General features: G+C 41.9%; 1 protein-coding gene across 1 annotated transcript in view; it reads right to left on the bottom strand.

Moving 5' to 3' along the window:
- The window catches only part of LOC149461937 (uncharacterized), a 359,663-nt gene that overhangs the window by 36,903 nt on the left and 301,463 nt on the right, over nucleotides 1–21,297 (bottom strand). Inside the window, exon 7 of the mRNA XM_089677759.1 lies at nucleotides 11,673–12,281. Within this exon, the coding sequence (XP_089533885.1) occupies nucleotides 11,673–12,281 (609 nt within the window). The remainder of the gene's footprint in view (nucleotides 1–11,672; nucleotides 12,282–21,297) is intronic.

Below are 21,297 nucleotides of genomic sequence, written 5' to 3' on the forward strand. Positions count from 1 at the left end.
CAGCTCCTATAACCACCCGATCCTGGGTATTTTAAAACCCAACAGACAATGGCATTTGTGCGCTGACCTCCGGCAGCTAAACAAGCGTGTTTACATGTCAGGATGGCCTGTCCCATACATAGACCAATGTCTAGCCCAACTCCAAGGATCCCAAGTTTTTACAGCCTTGGATTGTGCACAGGGATACTGGACCATTAAGGTGAGTGAGGAAGACCAATACAAACTGGCTTTCAGTTTTGGCAACCGACAGTACTGTTGGGTGCGTTTGTCTTTTGGATTTATAAATTCCGGACATGAGTTTGCTGTGTTTATGCACAAGGCCATGCCAGATGCCCTCGAGCGGGGGACGTTGGCATATGTGGATGATATCCTGTTCAAAAGTACTGATATGGCCAAGCATATTACGGAACTTCAACACGTTCTGGGCCAATTAAAAGCAGCAGGAGTTAAACTATCCCTATGAAAAGCCCAATGGTGTCGCACAAAGGTAAATTTCCTCGGCCACAAAGTTACCGCTGAAGGTTTGAACCCAGAAAAGAAGAAGGTTGAGGCGGTTCTAAACTGTAAAGTCCCTACTAACCTTAAAGAATTGAGATCATTCCTAGGTATGGTAAATTATTCCCATAAATTCATTGATAATTACGCCGAGATAAGCAAGCCGCTGCTTCACCTACTGAAGAAAGATGTCGAATGGTCGTGGGGTAAGAAACAGGAAGAAGCCATGAAGGAGTTGAAGGAACGTCTCACACAAGCCCCATGTCTCGTGTATCCAGAGGGATGTAAAAACTTCTATCTAGAGACAGGGTTCACACAGGTAAGTATGAGTTCTGTTCTTTACCAAAAACAAGATAATGTCAGTAAGGTGATTGCCTATGCTAGTAAAACTTTGTCCCCGGTAGAAATAAAATTCAGTGACTGTGAAAAAGCTCTATTGTCCACCGTGTGGGCATTACAGAATTTCCGCAGTTATATTCAAGGAGAGAGAATCATTGTTGAAACGGCACACCAGCCTTTACAGTATTTAAAGAGTGAACGTATCAAGGGAGGAAATGTGTCTAATAGCCGCATCACTGCTTGGACTTTGTCTTTGCAAGGGTGGCCTCTTGAAATTCGTTATAAACAGAACAAGAAAAGTCCAGTAGCCCAGGGCCTAGCTGAGCTCCACGATTGTTCCGCAACTACGCCTGCTATGGAGGCCCCAGACACTGACTTTTTGGAAGAACAACTGTTCTCTCCCTACAAGGTTTATGATGAAGAATACTGTAAACAGCTGCCGTGTGTATATCTAGATGGTTGTGCTTTCCACCACAAGGATGGAGAACAGCTCCAACTAGTGGCAGGTATTGGAATCGTTTGGACCCAAGGTGTCACCCCGATTTCTGTGGGATACAAACTTGGACCAAAAAGCAGTCAGGTTGCTAAACTCACTGCAATCCTAAGAGCAGTTGAGATGGCTATAGAGTTCAACATTAAAGAGTGTGCCATCATAACCGATTCCAATTATGTCAGGAATAGTTTTGTGGATTATTTCCCTAGGTGGAAACGAAACAACATGAACAAGAGCAATCATAAACCCGTCAAACATGGTAAGCTCTTTTGTCATATCGATGAGCTAGTGAGGTCCAATGAATTAACCCTTTATTTCAAAAATACCAAAGGCCACTCCATGGACCTAGGTGCCGAAAAAGAAGGGAACGATTTGGCTGATTCTCTAGCCAAGGAAGGGGCAATCACCGGTGAACTGTTAGACATTGATCAATTTTTAGGTACCGTACAGATTGAAGCTATCACCAGGCAACAGGCCAGAACAGCTGGTGATCGTAATGCATTACAGTGGAGTCACGATTCTCCTAGTGAGGATTTAATTACTGCCCAAAAAGAAGACCCAATAATTGGCTTGTTTTATAGACCTATAGAAGACCCCAACCAAAATCCCATCAATCAGGAAATATGTAGTGGGAAGGAGGATTTACGTATCTTAATGAAATCCAAATCCCAATTCGCTTTTGTACCAGGGATTGTTGATACGAACCTCAAAGGGTGGTATTCAACAATGGGTCGTCCCATTTAAATTTAGAGGTCTAATGTTACAGCATGCCCATGATGCTCCTACTTCCAGGCATCGCGGAGAGAAGATCACGTATGAGATCCTACGGGATTATGCCTACTGGCCTCATATGTTACGTGATGTGAAGGAATACTGCCAAGGTTGCATGATATGTCCCCAAATTCAACCTACCAAACCAACTCATAGAGCACCTCTCCAGAAAAGGGGGATATGTATGCCTTGGTCAGACCTTCAAATGGATTTTATTGGGCCCGTAACAAAATCTTCACGAGGAAATCGGTATATGTTAACAGTTACATGTTTATTTACCAGGTATGTCGAATGTATACCAGCACCGAATAATAGCTCCGAGACATGTGCTGCATTGCTAATAAATCATGTATTTTCACGTTTTGGTCTACCACAGAGGATAGAGTCTGATAGAGGATCGCACTTCACTAGCGAAGTGATGGCCAAACTGTGGAAAATTGTGGGGGTTAAAAGGAAATTGCATATCGCCTATCGGCCAGCCTCTAGTGGTGGTGTAGAACGATACAATCAGACCATCGTTAACGTCCTTAAGAAATTTGTTAAGGAAACAGGCAAGGACTGGGATATAAAACTTCCGCTGGTCCTGATGGCTTTGAGGGCTACTCCGAATACAGTCACAAAAATGTCATCCTTTGAACTGATGACAGGTAGACGGATGGTACTGCCCCAGCACTTATTGTATCGCACTACAGATCAAAATTTAATCAATGCCACCACCACACACCAATACATAGAGGATCTACGTAAACATTTGCAATATTCCCCGGAATGGTGAAATTAGTAAGAGATGGGTGCACATCAATCAATTACGTGCTTGCCATCCAAAGTCTCAATTGCAGTTGTTAGAAGACTAACCCACCAGTTCCTACCTGGAGATATTGAAATCATTGTGGAATTTCCTCTAAATTTTTCATTCACCTTTTGCCTTACAGGGTCAAGTCATATAATATTCTGTGTATCCGGTACTTAAACTGTTCGTTTTCCATAATCTAGTAATGAAGGCCCAGACGATGACCAGCCCGGCAATTGGAGGTGTCAATGACCAGACCCTAGAAGGAAGCTCAGGTAGCTACCTGATGTCCTGTGGGAAAGACCAGACGCCAGTGATCGATCCAGATATGACAACCTGAGGTCCCAGACCACTAAGGGCCCGTTCAGAGGAAGAAACCCGCCTATGAGACCGTCCCAAAGACCCGTCGTGCGGAGGATCCTATGGACCCTGATGTGGGTGTGCCCGCCAGGCTAGGCCAGCCTCATCGCCAAACCAGGATTTTCGTCAGGAATATTCATCCAAGGAGCGCCCGAGTTCAATTCACAGATAAACCCAGCATTGCCCGCTGCCATTTCATCATCAAAAGACTACCTAATTCCAAAAGTACCATTCAGAAAATTATTCTTTTCCCAATCACACCATCTGAATGACTTATCAGTGGAGAACTTTGATGTTTCTGGAGAAGATCAACGGTCACTTTAATGAAAAGTCACACTCACAATTTGTGATACTTACACCTCTCTATACGTGTTCGTATCTCAAAAAGGGGGATTTGTGATGACTTTCGGACTATTAAGAAAAATGATATTATCCCAAATAGGGGATTCTAAGCTGACTGTGATGGGTTAATATTTTTGGTTGAAATTCAAGTGACCTTCTAGGAAATTACAAAAACCAATGAGTGGAAGAAACTTGTTTAAGAGACAATGAGACAAACACCACTATTTGAGTTTTTGCAGGTGAGCATGCATAAGGTACCAAAAGGGACAATGGTGAGACAGAAACTTTATTTGGCCTATTTCTTCCAAGACCTTGGAAAATGTGTGTTCACCAAACAAGGCTTCTAAACTGTCACAATAGCTATTGAATATTGAGGTTTAATTCCAGGCCAGTGTATTTACCCTAATTACTCAACAATGGATGAGGTTCTCCGTCACATTTCCATGAACTGTACATTCAGAACAAGGTAAAATCTGGGTCAGTTAAGATACAAAGGAAAATTTGGTTTATATCAATGGAAATATTATCAAGGGTATATTTCCACACACCAAAATATATTCAACAAAGTTGGGTATTGCATACCACTCAACTAAGTTTGAAGTGATGAAGAAGAAGATTATTTGTGAATTGGGGTAAATTTTATATTTCCAAAAAGAAATCAGCTATTCCAAAATAGTTTAAATATCAGGAAAATGAGAAACCAAATGTATTTACATGTTTCTATGGTCCTTATCCAAGCGTTAGTAGTGAAATCAACTATACTTGAATAGGACATATATATTTGATACCTAAAGACATTTTGTTTCTATCAAAGTATGAGTCATGAGTTAAGACCACCAATTTTTTTTTGTGATACCTGACTGTCCCCAGTGGACAGGTGAGAAATATCTCTAGGCACGCACACTTCTCAACCGGCCAATCAACAAGACTGTTGGGAGGTCCCTTGAAACAAAGGATTGTATGGTATAAATATGCCATACGCCTCAAAAAAAAAAAAAAAAACACTTCTTCTATGACACTTCTGATCTATACTTCTTCTATGACACTTCTGATCTACACTTCTTCTATGACACTTCTGATCTACACTTCTTCTATGACACTTCTATCTAGACTTCTATCAACACGTCTATGACTATACTGAACTACTTCTTCTGATATACTTTACTTATATAATAGCTACACTCTACTCTAAACACTACAATCAAGACTGCTCTAACTTCCAAAATATATATCATCTATCCTATTGCTAACACCTACTGCAGTATCCCTCACCTGCTACCTACGTCCATCTTGCTGAAGGAGTTCCAGCTGCCATTTTGTCTTGAGGACCATTTGAAGGCCCAACTGCATCCCACTGGGGAAGCCTCAAACTCAAGATTTTGGGAGTGGTGAGACTGTGTTAGACTATTATAATTTCTTTGATATTTCTAATTTTCTAGAGACTTATAACATTTATTGTGTGTTTAGGAATATTAAGGTTATACATATATAATCATCAATAAAATTGTTTGATTTTTGTATCAAGATTATATATATTGCATATTATATGATTTGTAGTTTAGTGGTAGTGCAATTTATCAGAGAATACTTTCTTCTATTCCTATGGCCACGGAATATGAGAAATAATTTCTGAGGCACTATAAGACAACTTATACCTAAATTTGGTTTTTCCTATATTTACCGTCATCTGTAAGCATCTATTGTTGGATCATATAGAAATTACCGTATTTTTCGCTCCATAAGACGCACCTGACCATAAGACGCACCTAGGTTTTAGAGGCAGAAAACAGGAAAAAAAAATTCTGAACTAATGGACTGCAGACATAGTACAGGAGATGACCAGAGACTGCGGACACAGTTCAGGGGATGACCAGAGACTGCAGACATAGTACAGGAGATGACCAGAGACTGCAGACACAGTGCAGGAGATGACCAGAGACTGCGGACACAGTTCAGGGGATGACCAGAGACTGTGGACACAGTACAGGAGATGACCAGAGACTGCGGACACAGTTCAGGGGATGACCAGAGACTGCGGACACAGTACAGGAGATGACCAGAGACTGCGGACACAGTTCAGGGGATGACCAGAGACTGCGGACACAGTACAGGAGATGACCAGAGACTGCGGACACAGTTCAGGGGATGACCAGAGACTGCGGACACAGTACAGGAGATGACCAGAGACTGCGGACACAGTACAGGGGATGACCAGAGACTGCGGACACAGTACAGGAGATGACCAGAGACTGCGGACACAGTACAGGGGATGACCAGAGACTGCGGACACAGTACAGGGGATGACCAGAGACTGCGGACAGCACAGGGATGACCAGAGACTGCGGACAGCACAGGGATGACCAGAGACTGTGGATAGTACAGGAGATGACTGCTGACCTTTGGGGAGGTGGGAAGCGGGTACCTGAATTTGACAGATACCCGCTCCCACTTCCGCGGAGTTGTTCTTTCATCTTACCTGTTCCTCTATCCAGCCGCACGCTGTCTTCCCGGCTTCTGTAATGGCGCTCGGCATGACAGCCGGGTGCCCAGTGCGCATGAGCGAGAAGCACTTGCGCTTTGTGATTGGTCCGGCGGCTTCTGGGATCTGTCATGTGTCCCAGGTGCCGCCTTACCATTCACAAAAAGCACCGCTTCCTGCGCATGCGCACTTGGCACCCGGCTGTCATGCCCACACTACAGAAGCCGGGAAGACCGCGCCGCTGGATAGAGGAACTGGTAAGATGAAAGAACAACTCCACGGAAGTGGGAGCGGGTATCTGTCAAATTCAGGTACCCGCTCCCCCCCCTCCCCAAAGGTCAGCAGTCATCTCTATAAGGTCCCGCTGTAGAGCTGAGCGGCCGGCCCGGTATTCTGACACGGCGGCAGTGGAAATACCGGGCCGGCCGCTCCATATTCGCTCCATAAGACGCACTGACATTTCCCCCCCTTTTTTGGGGGGAAAAAAGTGCGTCTTATGGTGCGAAAAATACGGTAGCCTATCATATTTTTGATTGTATGTACAAGTATACATTTATCACCAGTATTTTGCGTTTATATTAATATATATATAAATTGTGTACATAAATAAAATGTATTTATTAAAAAGGCAAATTTTGTGTATATGGTACAAAATCATACTATTTAAAAGGCTCAAGGTATATTATTAAGTGGTGATCAAATTGTTAAGGTGTCCAAATTATTGGTTCATTAAATATTTGCTGTATTTTAACAGCTGGAGGCACTGCGATATTTTGTTTAAGGGAGAGGACACCGCCCTACGTATTTAGAATAAATTCTTACATAAACCACCACAATGTTTATGGCACACAGGGAAGAAACGGAGGTATATCAAGAGTATCCGAAGGAGTTAAAAGTGTATAAAAGATATATAGATGACGTGATTATTATTTAGGAAGGAGAGGAAAACACCTTATTGAAGTTTTTAAACAAATTAAATGAAAATAATAAGAATATCAGACTTACATGGGAACATAGCAAGGAAGAAATACAGTTTTTAGATTTAAATATTAAAATTATAAATGGAAAATTTTTAACTAAAACATATTTTAAAAGTGTGGATCGTAATGGATTTATACCAATGGGGAGTTGTCATTTCCCCCCTTGGTTGTTTAATATCCCAAAGGGTCAGTTTGTGAGAGTCAGGAGGAACTGTACCCTAGTTAGTGATTATTTAGAAGTTGGGATCTAGATTTGTGGATAAAGGGTATCCTAAGGATATGATCACCCGGAGTATAGTAGAAGTGGGAAATAGGGATAGAAGTATATTCTTACAAGATAATAAGAAAGAAGAGAATACAGAGGACAACCTATCAATAATCTTTGATTTTAATATCCATTACAAAAAAATAGAAAGAATTTTCAGTAAACATTGGGGTATTTTAACCATTAGCCGCCTGGCCAATGGCCGTTTGGCGGCTTCAAAAGTGTCTCTGCACTCCGGGTGCACGCCATTTGGCGTGCTCCTGCACATGCGCAGTTTGCGCTAATGCAGAGCCGTGCAGCGGAGCGATCTGTCACCGGCCGTGTACCTCGGACACGGCCGAAGACAGATCTGAGTACCGGCCCCCGTTGCAGGTACCATGTGACCTGCTGTGACCAATCACAGCAGGTCACATGACAGTTGTATACAATGGATGGCTTCATTCATGCCATCCATTGTATACTAGTGCCTAGCTGTGAATGGTCACAGCTAATCACATGCACATGTCATGTGATTAGCTGTGACCAAATCACAGCTAAGCACAAAAAAAAAAACAACCCTGAATTAATCGATTTCATTCAGGTAAATGCTTGCTTATAGCAAAGTAATTCTTTGCTATAAGCAAATTGTGTAAAAAAAAAAAAAAAAAAATACTGATCACTTTCCCTAAGTAGTACAATGTTACTATGGTAACATTGTACTACTTTGGTCATAGTAAAATCTTAAAAAAAAATCTTAAAAAAAATAAAAAAAATGTAATAAAAAATTAAAAATAATAATAATAAAAAAATATATATATATTTTTTTTTTTTTTTCATACTGTCACCAGTCAGTGTCCCTGTTCACCGCCATGCCAGTTATATGATGACGCTGTACTGCACTGGTGACAGTATGTAAAAAAAAAATAGTGAAAATAATTTTTTTAATTTTTTCATTTTCCGAAAAATTATGACAAATAAAATACAACTTCAAAAAACTCGCCATGCCTCTTATGAAGTACGTCGGACTGTCTACTCTGCAAAAAGGGGTCATTTGGGGGATATCTGTACTATTCTGACATTTGGGGGATATCTGTACTATTCTGACATTCTTAGACCTCAAGAAATTAGATTGGCTGTCAGTACTTCAGGATTGATCAATAATCAGATCTATACCATAGTTTGTGAACTCTATAACTTTCCTACAAACTAAATAATACATCCTAATTTGGGTTATTTTCACCAAAGACATGTAGCAGAATACATCTCGGCCTAAATTTATGAAGAACAATTATTTATTTGTAAACTTTTATAACAGAAACAAAGAAAAACGTGTTTTATTTTCAACATTTTTGGTCTTTTTTTGTTAATTTAGCAAAAAATAAAAACCCCAGCGGTGATTAAATACCACCAAAAGAAAGCTCTAGTTGTGTGAAGAAAATGATAAAAATTTTAGTTTGGGTACAGTGTTGTATGACCGCGCAATTGTCATTCAAGGTGTGAGAGCGCTGAAACCTGAAAAATGGCCTGGGGGGGGGAGGGTGTAAAATTGCACGGTATTGAAATGGTTAAGGGCAGATCCCATTTTAAGAGGTGTTTTACCAGCTGTTCCCAAATTTGTGTATAGAAAAGCACCCACGGTGAAATCAAAGGTGGTTAAGAGTGTATTAGATCCTCCCAGTCAGAATAAAGTCCCGTTTTTACCCATGCAGAAATTGCTACGCCTGTATAGCCACTAGAAGATGAAATACCAGACGTAAGAACTGTATTGCTGATACTACTGGACAAGAGTTCATCATTAAAGACTTCATTTCATGCAAAACAGAGGGGTAGTATACTGCTTAGAATGTGAATGTGGATTACAATATATTGGCAGAACTAAAAGAGCGCTATGGAAGAGACTCAGGGAGCACGTTCAAAACATTAGGAAGGGTTCCTTAAGCACAATGTCTCTAGGCAATGTACCACACATCACAACAAGGATCCCAGTAATATCAAATTCTGGGGGATAGAAAAATTTAAGAGACACTGGAGAGGCAGTAATACAATTAGATCCCTCAGCCAAGCTGAGTCACATTGGATTTATTATATGAAAACTATGGTCCCTAGAGGGTTGAATGTTGAGTTTGATCTCAATTGTTTTATCAGTGATTTTTAATAAATATTTTAGTTTTTAGATTGTTGGCTGTCTATATATTTTATATACATTTTATTATATATTCCATTTATATTTTATTTATTTTTTATTGTAATTGTATTTATGGAATTATTATTTATTTAGGTAGCAATCTATGTTCATGTGTGGGTATATTGCATACACATGTGGTCATTTTTATTTTATTTATAAACATATTTTTTATTTATCATTTTTTTGGTATTATTTTTTGTCTTCAAAAGGTGTTCTGAGAGTTTTTTATATCGATATGGGTATACTTATATTTTTACGTATATAGTTATTTATTTTTATTCTTATATACACTTCATCTTTCTGGGGAGTGTATATGTTAGAATACATTTATTTCCACCTGGTTTATTCCCCTTTTTTAAATAGTTAATATTAGTAGAATTTATTTAGAGTTGTTTCAATAATAAAGGTTTTTTAGTGATCATTTTGGATCCTGACTGTGTTGGGGTTTTTAGCTGGATCTAATGTCTTTTTCCTGGGTATGGAGGTTAGTTTATTATGAACATATATATATATATAATACCGTTTTGGTTTCCATCCAATGGTCGCGGCTAATTATTAGCCTGGGAGGCCAGGTATGCGCCATATGTACATTTTTAGCCTTCTAGAAAATGGCCACGTGTCTGTTATCAGCTTGGGAGGCGGGATATGCGCCAATGCCAATATAAAAGGAGCAGCTGTGTCTACTTGGCGATACCCCGAGGAAGTCACGAGACCACGTGACGTAACGCGTAGGTAATGCCGATACACAGCTTCCGGAGCGAGTGATGCAATTCCGGTGGAGGACGCCATCTTAGTACACCCAGGAAGTACCACATGGATGCAGCATACCCACATATAGCAGGAGGAAGGGACTGCAGGTTCATGTGAGTGTACTTCCTATGTTTTAATAAAGACTGCATTATTAATAATACTACACTATGGAGGATCTTTTTATCACTCACTGGGATTGTGAGTAATATACCCTACAGAGTATCCTTATAAAAGGCAGAGGAGGAAGCATTTGGAGGCTGAACAGGAGACCGTTTATGATCCTTGGCTTTCTGGAGAGGTATTAGCCGGAGATATAAAGGATCCAGAGTGATCCTGAATACCTGTTGGGCCCTTTTGGGTCGCAGGAAGGAGGTGAGGAGGCACTGCAGCAGGAGTGGATTTAAAGTGTGCCGGCACTTGCATGAAGTGTTCACGTTTAACACATTGTATGGTGTTTTATCATGTTTTATCCACACTTGTTACTTTATGGACTTATTAGTACTTGTTATAAAAGGTTTTTTGATTATTACCAAGGACACTTAACACCAGTCTATTTTATTATGTGTTTATCACCATTTTTAGGTCACTGAGGTGACCCATACACTAGTATTGTCCACGTTGTTACCACGGTTCTGATTAGCACTATATTGTTATGTATATTTTGGTTTGTTGATTTATTAGCACTTTATGAGTGTTTGGATACACATTTATTTTTATTCACTTTTGTAGTTAGCGCTGCACCATTCATTTTCAATTGTTTTCTTGATCTGATTGGTATAATCATTGGGTGTTGGCCGCTATTGGTTAGGGGATTTCCGTATCAGTGCAGGAGGATTTTTAGTTTTTCTTTTTACCCCCCAATAAGTACTGACCCCGGTCTGATCTGTCTACCCCGTTATAATTGAATTCTCCCCTCTCCATCCTAGTTTATATACTCCTCCAGCCTTCCCATAAACCCCTCCCCCAGCACAGCAGACCCCCATCCATGTAGATGCAAACCATCTCTAGTATATAGGCTGCACCCCAATGAGAGTCAGCCCAGTGCTCTAGGGCAGGACTCCATTTTTATTCTTCTCCTGCCATCAATGGCCAACCCGGTCCCACACTTCATCTTTGGGGACCTCTGATCTCCTCATGAACTGTTTCTTCCATGATGAAGATCAGCCATGGAGTATATCTGAGGTGTATATCAGGGTGTGCTTCTTCCCCACATGAGAGCTGGGATGTCCAGCAACATTCATCTAGAAGACATTTCCCGCACTCAAGGCACTAATACACCTCCAGGGTTGTGTGGGACCCCTGATGTACAGGAAGACAGGACTTTAGTGAGGAACATTTCCCTCACTCAGGACAGGAAAGTGGCTTCTCCTTCATGTGCAGTCTCTGATGTCTGGAAAGATGGGACTTTTGTGAAAAACATTTCCCGCAGTCAGGACAGGAATACGGCTTCTCCCCTGTGTGAGATCTCTGATGTTTGTTAAGACTGGACTTCACTGAAAAACATTTCCCACACTCAGGGCAGGAATACGGCTTCTCCCCTGTGTGAGATCTCTGATGTATGTAAAGATGGAACTTCACTGAAAAACATTTCCCACACTCAGGGCAGGAATACGGCTTCTCTCCTGTGTGAGATCTCTGATGTGTGTTAAGACTGGACTTGTCTGAAAAACATTTCCCACACTCAGGGCAGGAATACGGCTTTTCCCCTGTGTGAGATCTCTGATGTATGTAAAGATGGGACTTCACTGAAAAACATTTCCCACACTCAGGGCAGGAATACGGCTTCTCCCCCGTGTGAGATCTCTGATGTCTGTAAATGCTGGACTCATCTAAATAACATTTCCCGCACTCAGGGCAAGAATATGGCTTCTCTCCCGTATGACGTCTCTTATGACTTTGAAATTTGGACTTCACCAAAAAACATTTCCCACACTCAGGACAGGAATACGGCTTCTCCCCCGTGTGAGATCTCTGATGTGTGTAAAGATTGGACTTCTGTGAAAAATATTTCCCGCACTCAGAACAGGAATATGGCTTTTCCCCTGTGTGAGATCTCTGATGTGTGTAAAGATTGGACTTAACTGAAAAACATTTCCCGCACTCAGGACAAGGATACGGCTTCTCCCCCGTGTGAGATCTTTTATGCCTATTAAGATGGTATGTAGAACTGAACCTCTTCCCACACTCAGTACAGGAGAAGCTCTTCCCTGTTGGAAGGCTGGCCCGGTCCTGCACAGTCTGAGGTTCCTCAGGATACGAGGAATCCGATGGTCCATCTACACTGGGTGGTGCCGGATGGACATTGGAGGGAGCCGGGTTTTCTCCTGGATTATACTGTGTGATGTCCTCATCTTCTACTTTCCAGTCTGGAGACAAAGTGAGACAATCCTCGGAGGTTTTCCTCATCTCCCGGCCATGGACTAAAATACAAAGACAAAGAGGATTACTAGACAGGAGCTGATTGGTTCCCCCAAACCAGGACTCCGCCCACATCAGGCAGCTTGGTCTCGGAGGAGCTTACAATTCCACCCTCAAGGGAACTAGGAAATGGCTCCTCTGATCTCCTACCAGGTCATTTCTTTATTCATGGACCTTAGTCAGAGAGTGAAGAAACAACCAGAACTGTCTTTTATAGGAGGGACAGTGATGAGGGGATTATAGGACGAGGGTCCCCACCCCCTCTATCACTCATCACCATCTTCCCAACACAAGAAGTACTGCACTTCCTTATTTAGTCCATGATTTAGTCATGAAGAACAGCGGGGCTGAGCCCCACCAGAGGTCAGAGAGTGAGGGTGGGGGGAGAACAACCAAGATGAAGACTGGACTGATCCTGAAGACCACCATCATTGGGGTATTGACTCCTCCCTCATTATCACTTTCTGTTTAAGGGTTCAAAGTTGGAGGATGTTATCACATTATCACCATGTAAAAGTCTGTGCTCCAATCACATCATCCGATATAAAATGTCCAGCTGGTAGGAAATGGGGGGAACAAAAGAGAATCCATATTATGTGTATATATAGCAGTGGGGGGAGGGGGAGAGCAGAAGTCAGGAGTATGTAATGTACAACATAGAGTATATAGTGCAGGGGTCAGGAGTATGTAATGTACAACATAGAGTATATAGTGCAGGGGTCAGGAGTATGTAATGTACAACAGAGTATATAGTGCAGGGGTCAGGAGTATGTAATGTACAATATAGGGTATATAGTGCAGGGGTCAGGAGTATGTAATGTACAACATAGAGTATATAGTGCAGGGGTATGGAGGATGTAATGTACAACATAGAGTATATAGTGCAGGGGTCAGGAGTATGTAATGTACAACATAGAGTATATAGTGCAGGGGTCAGGAGTATGTAATGTACAACATAAAGTATATAGTGCAGGGGTCAGGAGTATGTAATGTACAACATAGAGTATATAGTGCAGGGGTCAGGAGTATGTAATGTACAACAGAGTATATAATGCAGGGGTCAGGAGTATGTAATGTACAAGTTATATAGTATAAGGGTCAGGACTCACAGTATTAGTATTCTGTAATCAGTGGAAGTTTAACTGTTTACTGTAGACAACATGTAGAGGTGATCTGGGATTAAACCATCAAGAAACAGGTTAGATTGGAGGTGAGCAAATCCTTGGACAGAGGGGTGGACGTGGTATACTTGGACAGAGGGGTTGCGGTGGACGTGGTATACTTGGACAGAGGGGTGGTGGTGGACGTGGTATACTTGGACAGAGGGGGGGCTGTGGATGTGGTATACTTGGACAGAGGGGGGGCTGTGGACGTGGTATACTTGGACAGAGGGGTGGTGGTGGACGTGGTATACTTGGACAGAGGGGTGGTGGTGGACGTGGTATACTTGGACAGAGGGGTGGCGGTGGACGTGGTATACTTGGACAGAGGGGTGGCGGCGGACGTGGTATACTTGGACAGAGGGGTGGCGGTGGACGTATACTTGTGTGATGGATTTGGTAAAATGCCTATTTCGTTTCCTATTGAATATATATATTTTTTATACATATTTACTTTTATACTTTAATACTATTTCTTTCTTCATATTTATAAATGTTTAGTATGAATATATATGTTGTGTGAATATTTTCTGCCTGCTGGGCTTTGTGGTACTTTAAGAATTTCTTGCTTAAGAAATGTCTGCTCACAGGCACCGATCCCCCCTCCCATCATGCCAACTTGAGACAAAGGAATGTTTTCTTCTCTATAAGATAATGCCTGGAAGAAGATCACACCTATACCATGACGGAGATTGTTTTCATGTGGAAATGACCAATCAAAGACTAATATAATGCTTATGCTGTCCTCACATGACTCTGATGCTGTCCTCACATGACTCTGATGCTGTCCTCACATGACTCTGATGCTGTCCTCACATGACTCTCGCATCATTCTGCATATATAAGTTCACTTTCTCATTATAATAAAGTAGAAGTGTTCATAGACTGAACTTGTGTGTCAGTGTGAGACTCTTCCAGTGTGCGCACATTCCAAAGCTAGCTAGCAAAGATTAATTAGGACAGGAGCAGATAATCAACGGACACTTTTGGTCTTTATCTAAATCAGCTGGTGCAGAGAAATCCGGAACTCCAGGTCATGAACCCGCGAACAGCCGACCTGACAGGGCGTGAGGAATCACTCACAGGACTGGGAGAGCCTGATCAACTCTCGGAGCATGGTAAGATATATTTTGTTATCTTACCAGTGCTTATCCTGTCCTTGTTGATTCATTCCTGTACCTAATACGGCTGCTTAAGGTCATTAAAGGCAGGTAACATTGATTGCTCGGAGTTTATTTGAACCTTACCTGCATTGATTATCTGCTGTCTGGTTTACGTTGTTTGTGTTTGTTTTTATGTGTCAGTCTTGAGGTGGAAGAGGACATAATTTCTCTTGGGTGTGGTAACCTTGTGTGTTGACCACAAGAGGAGGTGTCGTGTACACGTCATGGTAGTGTGGCAGCAGGGTGCCTTAGCCATGTTTGGGGCTAGGAAGAGTTACTCAGTGATCTGTACTCATAGCCCACCAAGATAGACTGCTATGTCATGTCCTAAATGTGTGTCTTTGAGTTAATGTTTGCCATTCATAACAGAAGGTTGGGGTTTGTTAAGGGTTAAGGAAAGTCTGGACAGCAGCCTGTGAAGTGTTTTGGATTTCTGTTAAAAAGGACAGACAAGGGGGAGGAGATGGGTCAGACGCTGATAAGACCCCTAGAAAGGAATGTTACCATGTGACCTGGTTGCACAGAGAGAAGAGGAGAAGTATGTGGAATTAAAGATAAGGAGGTTTAGGCTACAGTCAGAGGAATGGCAGGAAAAAAAAAGAGAAGAAAGATGTCTTAGTTGACAAAAATTTGCTGAAGACAGCAAGAAGTTTGGTATAATGTAGCCAAAGTTATCCACAAAGAGCAGTGGACAGAACAGGTATTGCAACAGGGAAAAAAAAAAAAAACTTTATGTGTACCATTAATGTGTTAAATATTGAAAAGGAACACCCACCACCCTTTTCCCTGCCCTTCCAGTTCCTGCCCAGCCCAGTGCACTTCCTGACGGCAGCCATCTTGCTGCACCTGCATTGTCACTTCCTGCCCTGCCCAGTACACTTCCTGGAGGCGGCCATATTGGTACACCAAATTAGACAACTGGAAGGCCAACGCCTCGAGTGAGCCACCTCTACCCAGTGTGTCCGGTCTTACAAGTCAATGGTACATTCTACGTACCGCCGGATGTGCTGAGCAGAATCCCAAGTTGCCTATAGTCCACAGGACCCGAAGATATTGGACGTTTAAAAGGTACCCCCAATTATGGTGGAACTGAAGCCTGGAGCTCCCCTACCCAGGAAACCACAGTACCCACTGAAACCAGTGCAATCCGAGGCCATTTCAAAGCAGGTCAAGTCCCTTTTGGCAAATGGTGCACTCATACCTTGCACCTCTCCATGCAACACACCTTTGTTCCCGGTAAAAAAAAAAGAAGACACCCAAAGGAGAATCAGAGAAGTACAGGATGGTACAGGAGCTCCGAGCAGTGAATGAAGCCACTGTCTTAGAGACACTTATCGCCCCAAATCCCCACACTTTACTCACAGGGGTACCTCCAACAGCAAAGTACTTCAACGTAGTGGACCTGGCAAATGCATTCTTCAGCGTTCTCTTGTATCCTTCCTGCAGATACTTCTTCGTTTTTACCCATGAGGGGCAGCAATACACCTGGGCAGTTTATGCCACAAGGGGGCGCAAAATTCTCCAAGCCAGTTTGCCAAAGCCATGACCACCATACTGGACACGTGGCAAAAGGAACATTCGGCAGTGGTCCTTCAATATGTGGATGACTTTTTCCTCTGTGCTGATGACCTGCCCACGGCTGAAGAAGCCTCGGAGAGTTTACTATGTTACTTGGCACACCAAGGCTGTAAGGCCTCTAAACCGAAGTTGTAATGGTGCTCTACAACAGTCGTATTCTTGGGCCACTGCCTCTCACATGGAACAAGGCATCTTACAGAGGAAAGAGTTAAGCCCATCCAGAACCTGCCACTGCCGCTAGGCCAGAAGCCACTCCACGCCTTTCTTGGCCTCATATCCTACTGTAGGTCATGGATTCCTGATGTTTCTTGGTTTATGCAACCACTCTACGATGCTCTCAAGTCTGAGCCCTTCCATCTGTCCGAAGAGGCCGCCTCCAACTTTTTGGCTCTAAAACGCTTACTTTCTTCAGCCCCAGCCCTAGGTCTACCAGACTACGAGAAACCTTTCAAACTGTTCGTGTCTGAACGCCAAGGCCATGGCACAGGAGTATTGGCCCAGTCCCATGGTGACTGCCTACGACCCGTAGGCTACTACTCATGCCATTTAGACCCAATGGCTAGAGGAGCACCCTCGTGTCTGCGTGCAGTTTTCGCTGCTCATGCTCTGCTGGATAAGACCTCTGATATCGTTCTGGGACATGAACTTGTCCTCCTGGCGCCGCATGACATTGCTGCCATTTTAAACCAAGTCCAACCTAAACATTTGTCCACAGCGAGGCATCTTAAACTACAGTGTTCCCTCCGACTTCCTGATAACGTCACTCTCCTACGTTGCCAAACCCTGAATCCGGCCACTCTGCTCCCAATTGCTGAGGGGGGTAATGAAGGTAATGAAGAAAGTGGAGAGGATAATGGAGCCACTGAGCCTCATAACTGTCTTGAAGTGATGAAAATGGAAACACCTCTGCAGGATCCAGACTTCACTTTCTTTGTTGATGGTTCCAGATATGCAGATGGTGGAGGCAAATATCATACAGGATTTGCGGTCACTACTGCAGATACAGTCCTACAGGCAAGAGCCCTATCGCCAGCAATATCTGCACAAGGAGCAAAACTTCAAGCACTCACAACAGCATGCCGGATGGTGGAAGGAAAAAAAAAAAGGGTCAATATCTACACAGATTCCAGACACGCCTTCAGGGTGGCCCGTGATTTCGGACCCATATGGAAGGCAAGAGGATATATGACTGCGGCAGGTACATCCATAGGACATAAAAAAGCCATTGGACGACTGCTGGAAGCACTCCTTCTACCCACTCAAGTGGCTATTCTGAAGGTAAAAGCTCACGGGAAGCTAAACTCCCAAGAAGCCAAAGACAATAATCTGGCAGATTTGGCGGCAAAACGAGCAGCCATGAAACCACCAGAAATGGAAGGAGAGGTGACCGGAGAGTGGGAACCAATATTCACCTTACAGACCTTATCTGTGGATAGAAGCTACCTCAAGGAACTCCAAGAAGCAGCAAGTTCAGAAGAAAAAGAAAGCCGGAGAAGAGCTATTCTCAAAAACAGTCTGTTTGATTGTAACAAGAGGCTTTGTTTATCTATATATGGTCAATGGTGGAGAAGGATCTGGGGGGGTCAATAATGGAGAAGAATCTGGAGGGGTCAGTGGTGGAGAAGGTTCTAGTAGATCACAAGCTTAATAATGGCAGCAATGCAAAGCTGCGGATTCTAAAGCGAGCAAAATCTTCTCTTGTATTAGGAGAGGTATAGACTCCAGAAAGAGAAATATCACCCCCCCTCCCCCCGGTACAAATCATTAGTAAGACCTCATCTGGAATATGCAGTTCAGTGTTGGGCTCCAACTCATAAAAAGAACATTGGGGAACTGGAGGAAGTACAGAGAAGGGCAACCAAACTGATACGAGGCATGGAGGAGATCAGCTATGAGGAGAGATTAGAGGAACTGAATGTATTCTCTACTGAGAAGAGGAGATTAAGGGGGGATATGATCCCCATGTATAATACATAAGGGGGGGATATGATCTCCATGTATAATACATAAGGGGGGATATGATCTCCATGTATAATACATAAGGGGGGATATGATCTCCATGTATAATACATAAGAGGGGATATGATCTCCATGTATAATACATAAGGGGGATATGAGCTCCATGTATAATACATAAGGGGGGGTATGATCTCCATGTATAATACATAAGGGGGGATATGATCTCCATGTATAATACATAAGGGGGGATATGATCTCCATGTATAATACATAAGGGGGGATATGATCTCCATGTATAATACATAAGGGGGGATATGATCTCCATGTATAATACATAAGGGGGGATATGATCTCCATGTATAATACATAAGGGGGGTATGATCTCCATGTATAATACATAAGGGGGGATATGATCTCCATGTATAATACATAAGGGGGATATGATCTCCATGTATAATACATAAGGGGGGATATGATCTCCATGTATAATACATAAGGAGGGATATGATCTCCATGTATAATACATAAGGGGGGATATGATCTCCATGTATAATACATAAGGGGGGATATGATCTCCATGTATAATACATAATGGGGGATATGATCTCCATGTATAATACATAAGGGGGGATATGATCTCCATGTATAATACATAAGGGGGGATATGATCTCCACGTATAATACATAAGGGGCGATATGATCTCCACGTATAATACATAAGGGGGGATATGATCTCCACGTATAATACATAAGGGGGATATGATCACCATGTATAATGCATAAGGGGGATATGATCTCCATGTATAATACATAAAAGGGATATGATCTCCATGTATAATACATAAGGGGGATATGATCTCCATGTATAATACATAAGGAGGGATATCATCTCCATGTATAATACATAAAAGGGATATGATCTCCATGTATAATACATAAGGGGGGATATAATCTCCATGTATAATACATAAGGGGGGATATGATCTCCATGTATAATACATAAGGGGGGATATGATCTCCATGTATAATACATAAGGGGGGATATGATCTCCATGTATAATACATAAGGGGGGATATGATCTCCATGTATAATACATAAGGGGGGATATGATCTCCATGTATAATACATAAGGGGGGATATGATCTCCATGTATAATACATAAGGGGGGGATATGATCTCCATGTATAATACATAAGGGGGGGATATGATCTCCATGTATAATACATAAGGAGGGAAATGATCTCCATGTATAATACATAAAAGGGATATGATCTCCATGTATAATACATAAGGGGGGATATGATCTCCATGTATAATACATAAGGGGGGATATGATCTCCATGTATAATACATAAGGGGGGATATGATCTCCATGTATAATACATAAGGAGGGATATGATCTCCATGTATAATACATAAGGAGGGATATGATCTCCATGTAAAATACATAAGGGGGGGATATGATCTCCATGTATAATACATAAGGGGGGATATGATCTCCATGTATAATACATAAGGGGGGATATGATCTCCATGTATAATACATAAGGGGGGATATGATCTCCATGTATAATACATAAAAGGGATATGATCTCCATGTATAATACATAAGGGGGATACGATCTCCATGTATAATACATAAGGGGGGATATGATCACCATGTATAATACATAAGGGGGGGATATGATCTCCATGTATAATACATAAGGGGGGGCATATGATCTCCATGTATAATACATAAGGGGGATATGATCACCATGTATAATACATAAGGGGGCATATGATCTCCATGTATAATACATAAGGGGGGATATGATCACCATGTATAATACATAAGGGGGGGATATGATCTCCATGTATAATACATAAGGGGGGGCATATGATCTCCATGTATAATACATAAGGGGGGTATGATCACCATGTGTAATACATAAGGGGGGATATGATCTCCATGTATAATACATAAGGGGGTATGATCTCCATGTATAATACATAAGGGGGGGATATGATCTCCATGTATAATACATAAGGGGGGATATGATCACCATGTATAATACATAAGGGGGGATATGATCTCCATGTATAATACATAAGGGGGGATATGATCTCCATGTATAATACATAAGGGGGGATATGATCTCCATGTATAATACATAAGGGGGATATGATCTCCATGTATAATACATAAGGAGGGATATGATCTCCATGTATAATACATAAAAGGGATATGATCTCCATGTATAATACATAAGGGGGGATATAATCTCCATGTATAATACATAAGGAGGGATATGATCTCCATGTATAATACATAAGGAGGGAAATGATCTCCATGTATAATACATAAAAGGGATATGATCTCCATGTATAATACATAAGGGGGATATGATCACCATGTATAATACATAAGGGGGGATATGATCTCCATGTATAATACATAAGGGGGGATATGATCACCATGTATAATACATAAGGGGGGATATGATCTCCATGTATAATACATAAGGGGGGATATGATCTCCATGTATAATACATAAGGGGGGATATGATCTCCATGTATAATACATAAGGGGGGATATGATCTCCATGTATAATACATAAGGGGGGATATGATCTCCATGTATAATACATAAGGGGGGATATGATCTCCATGTATAATACATAAGGGGGGGATATGATCTCCATGTATAATACATAAGGGGGATATGATCTCCATGTATAATACATAAGGGGGGATATGATCTCCATGTATAATACATAAGGGGGGGATATGATCTCCATGTATAATAC

Source organism: Staurois parvus, unplaced genomic scaffold (assembly GCF_062004578.1).
Source record: "Staurois parvus isolate SC_StPar_1 unplaced genomic scaffold, SC_StPar_1.0 ptg000191l, whole genome shotgun sequence".
Taxonomy (NCBI): domain Eukaryota; kingdom Metazoa; phylum Chordata; class Amphibia; order Anura; family Ranidae; genus Staurois; species Staurois parvus.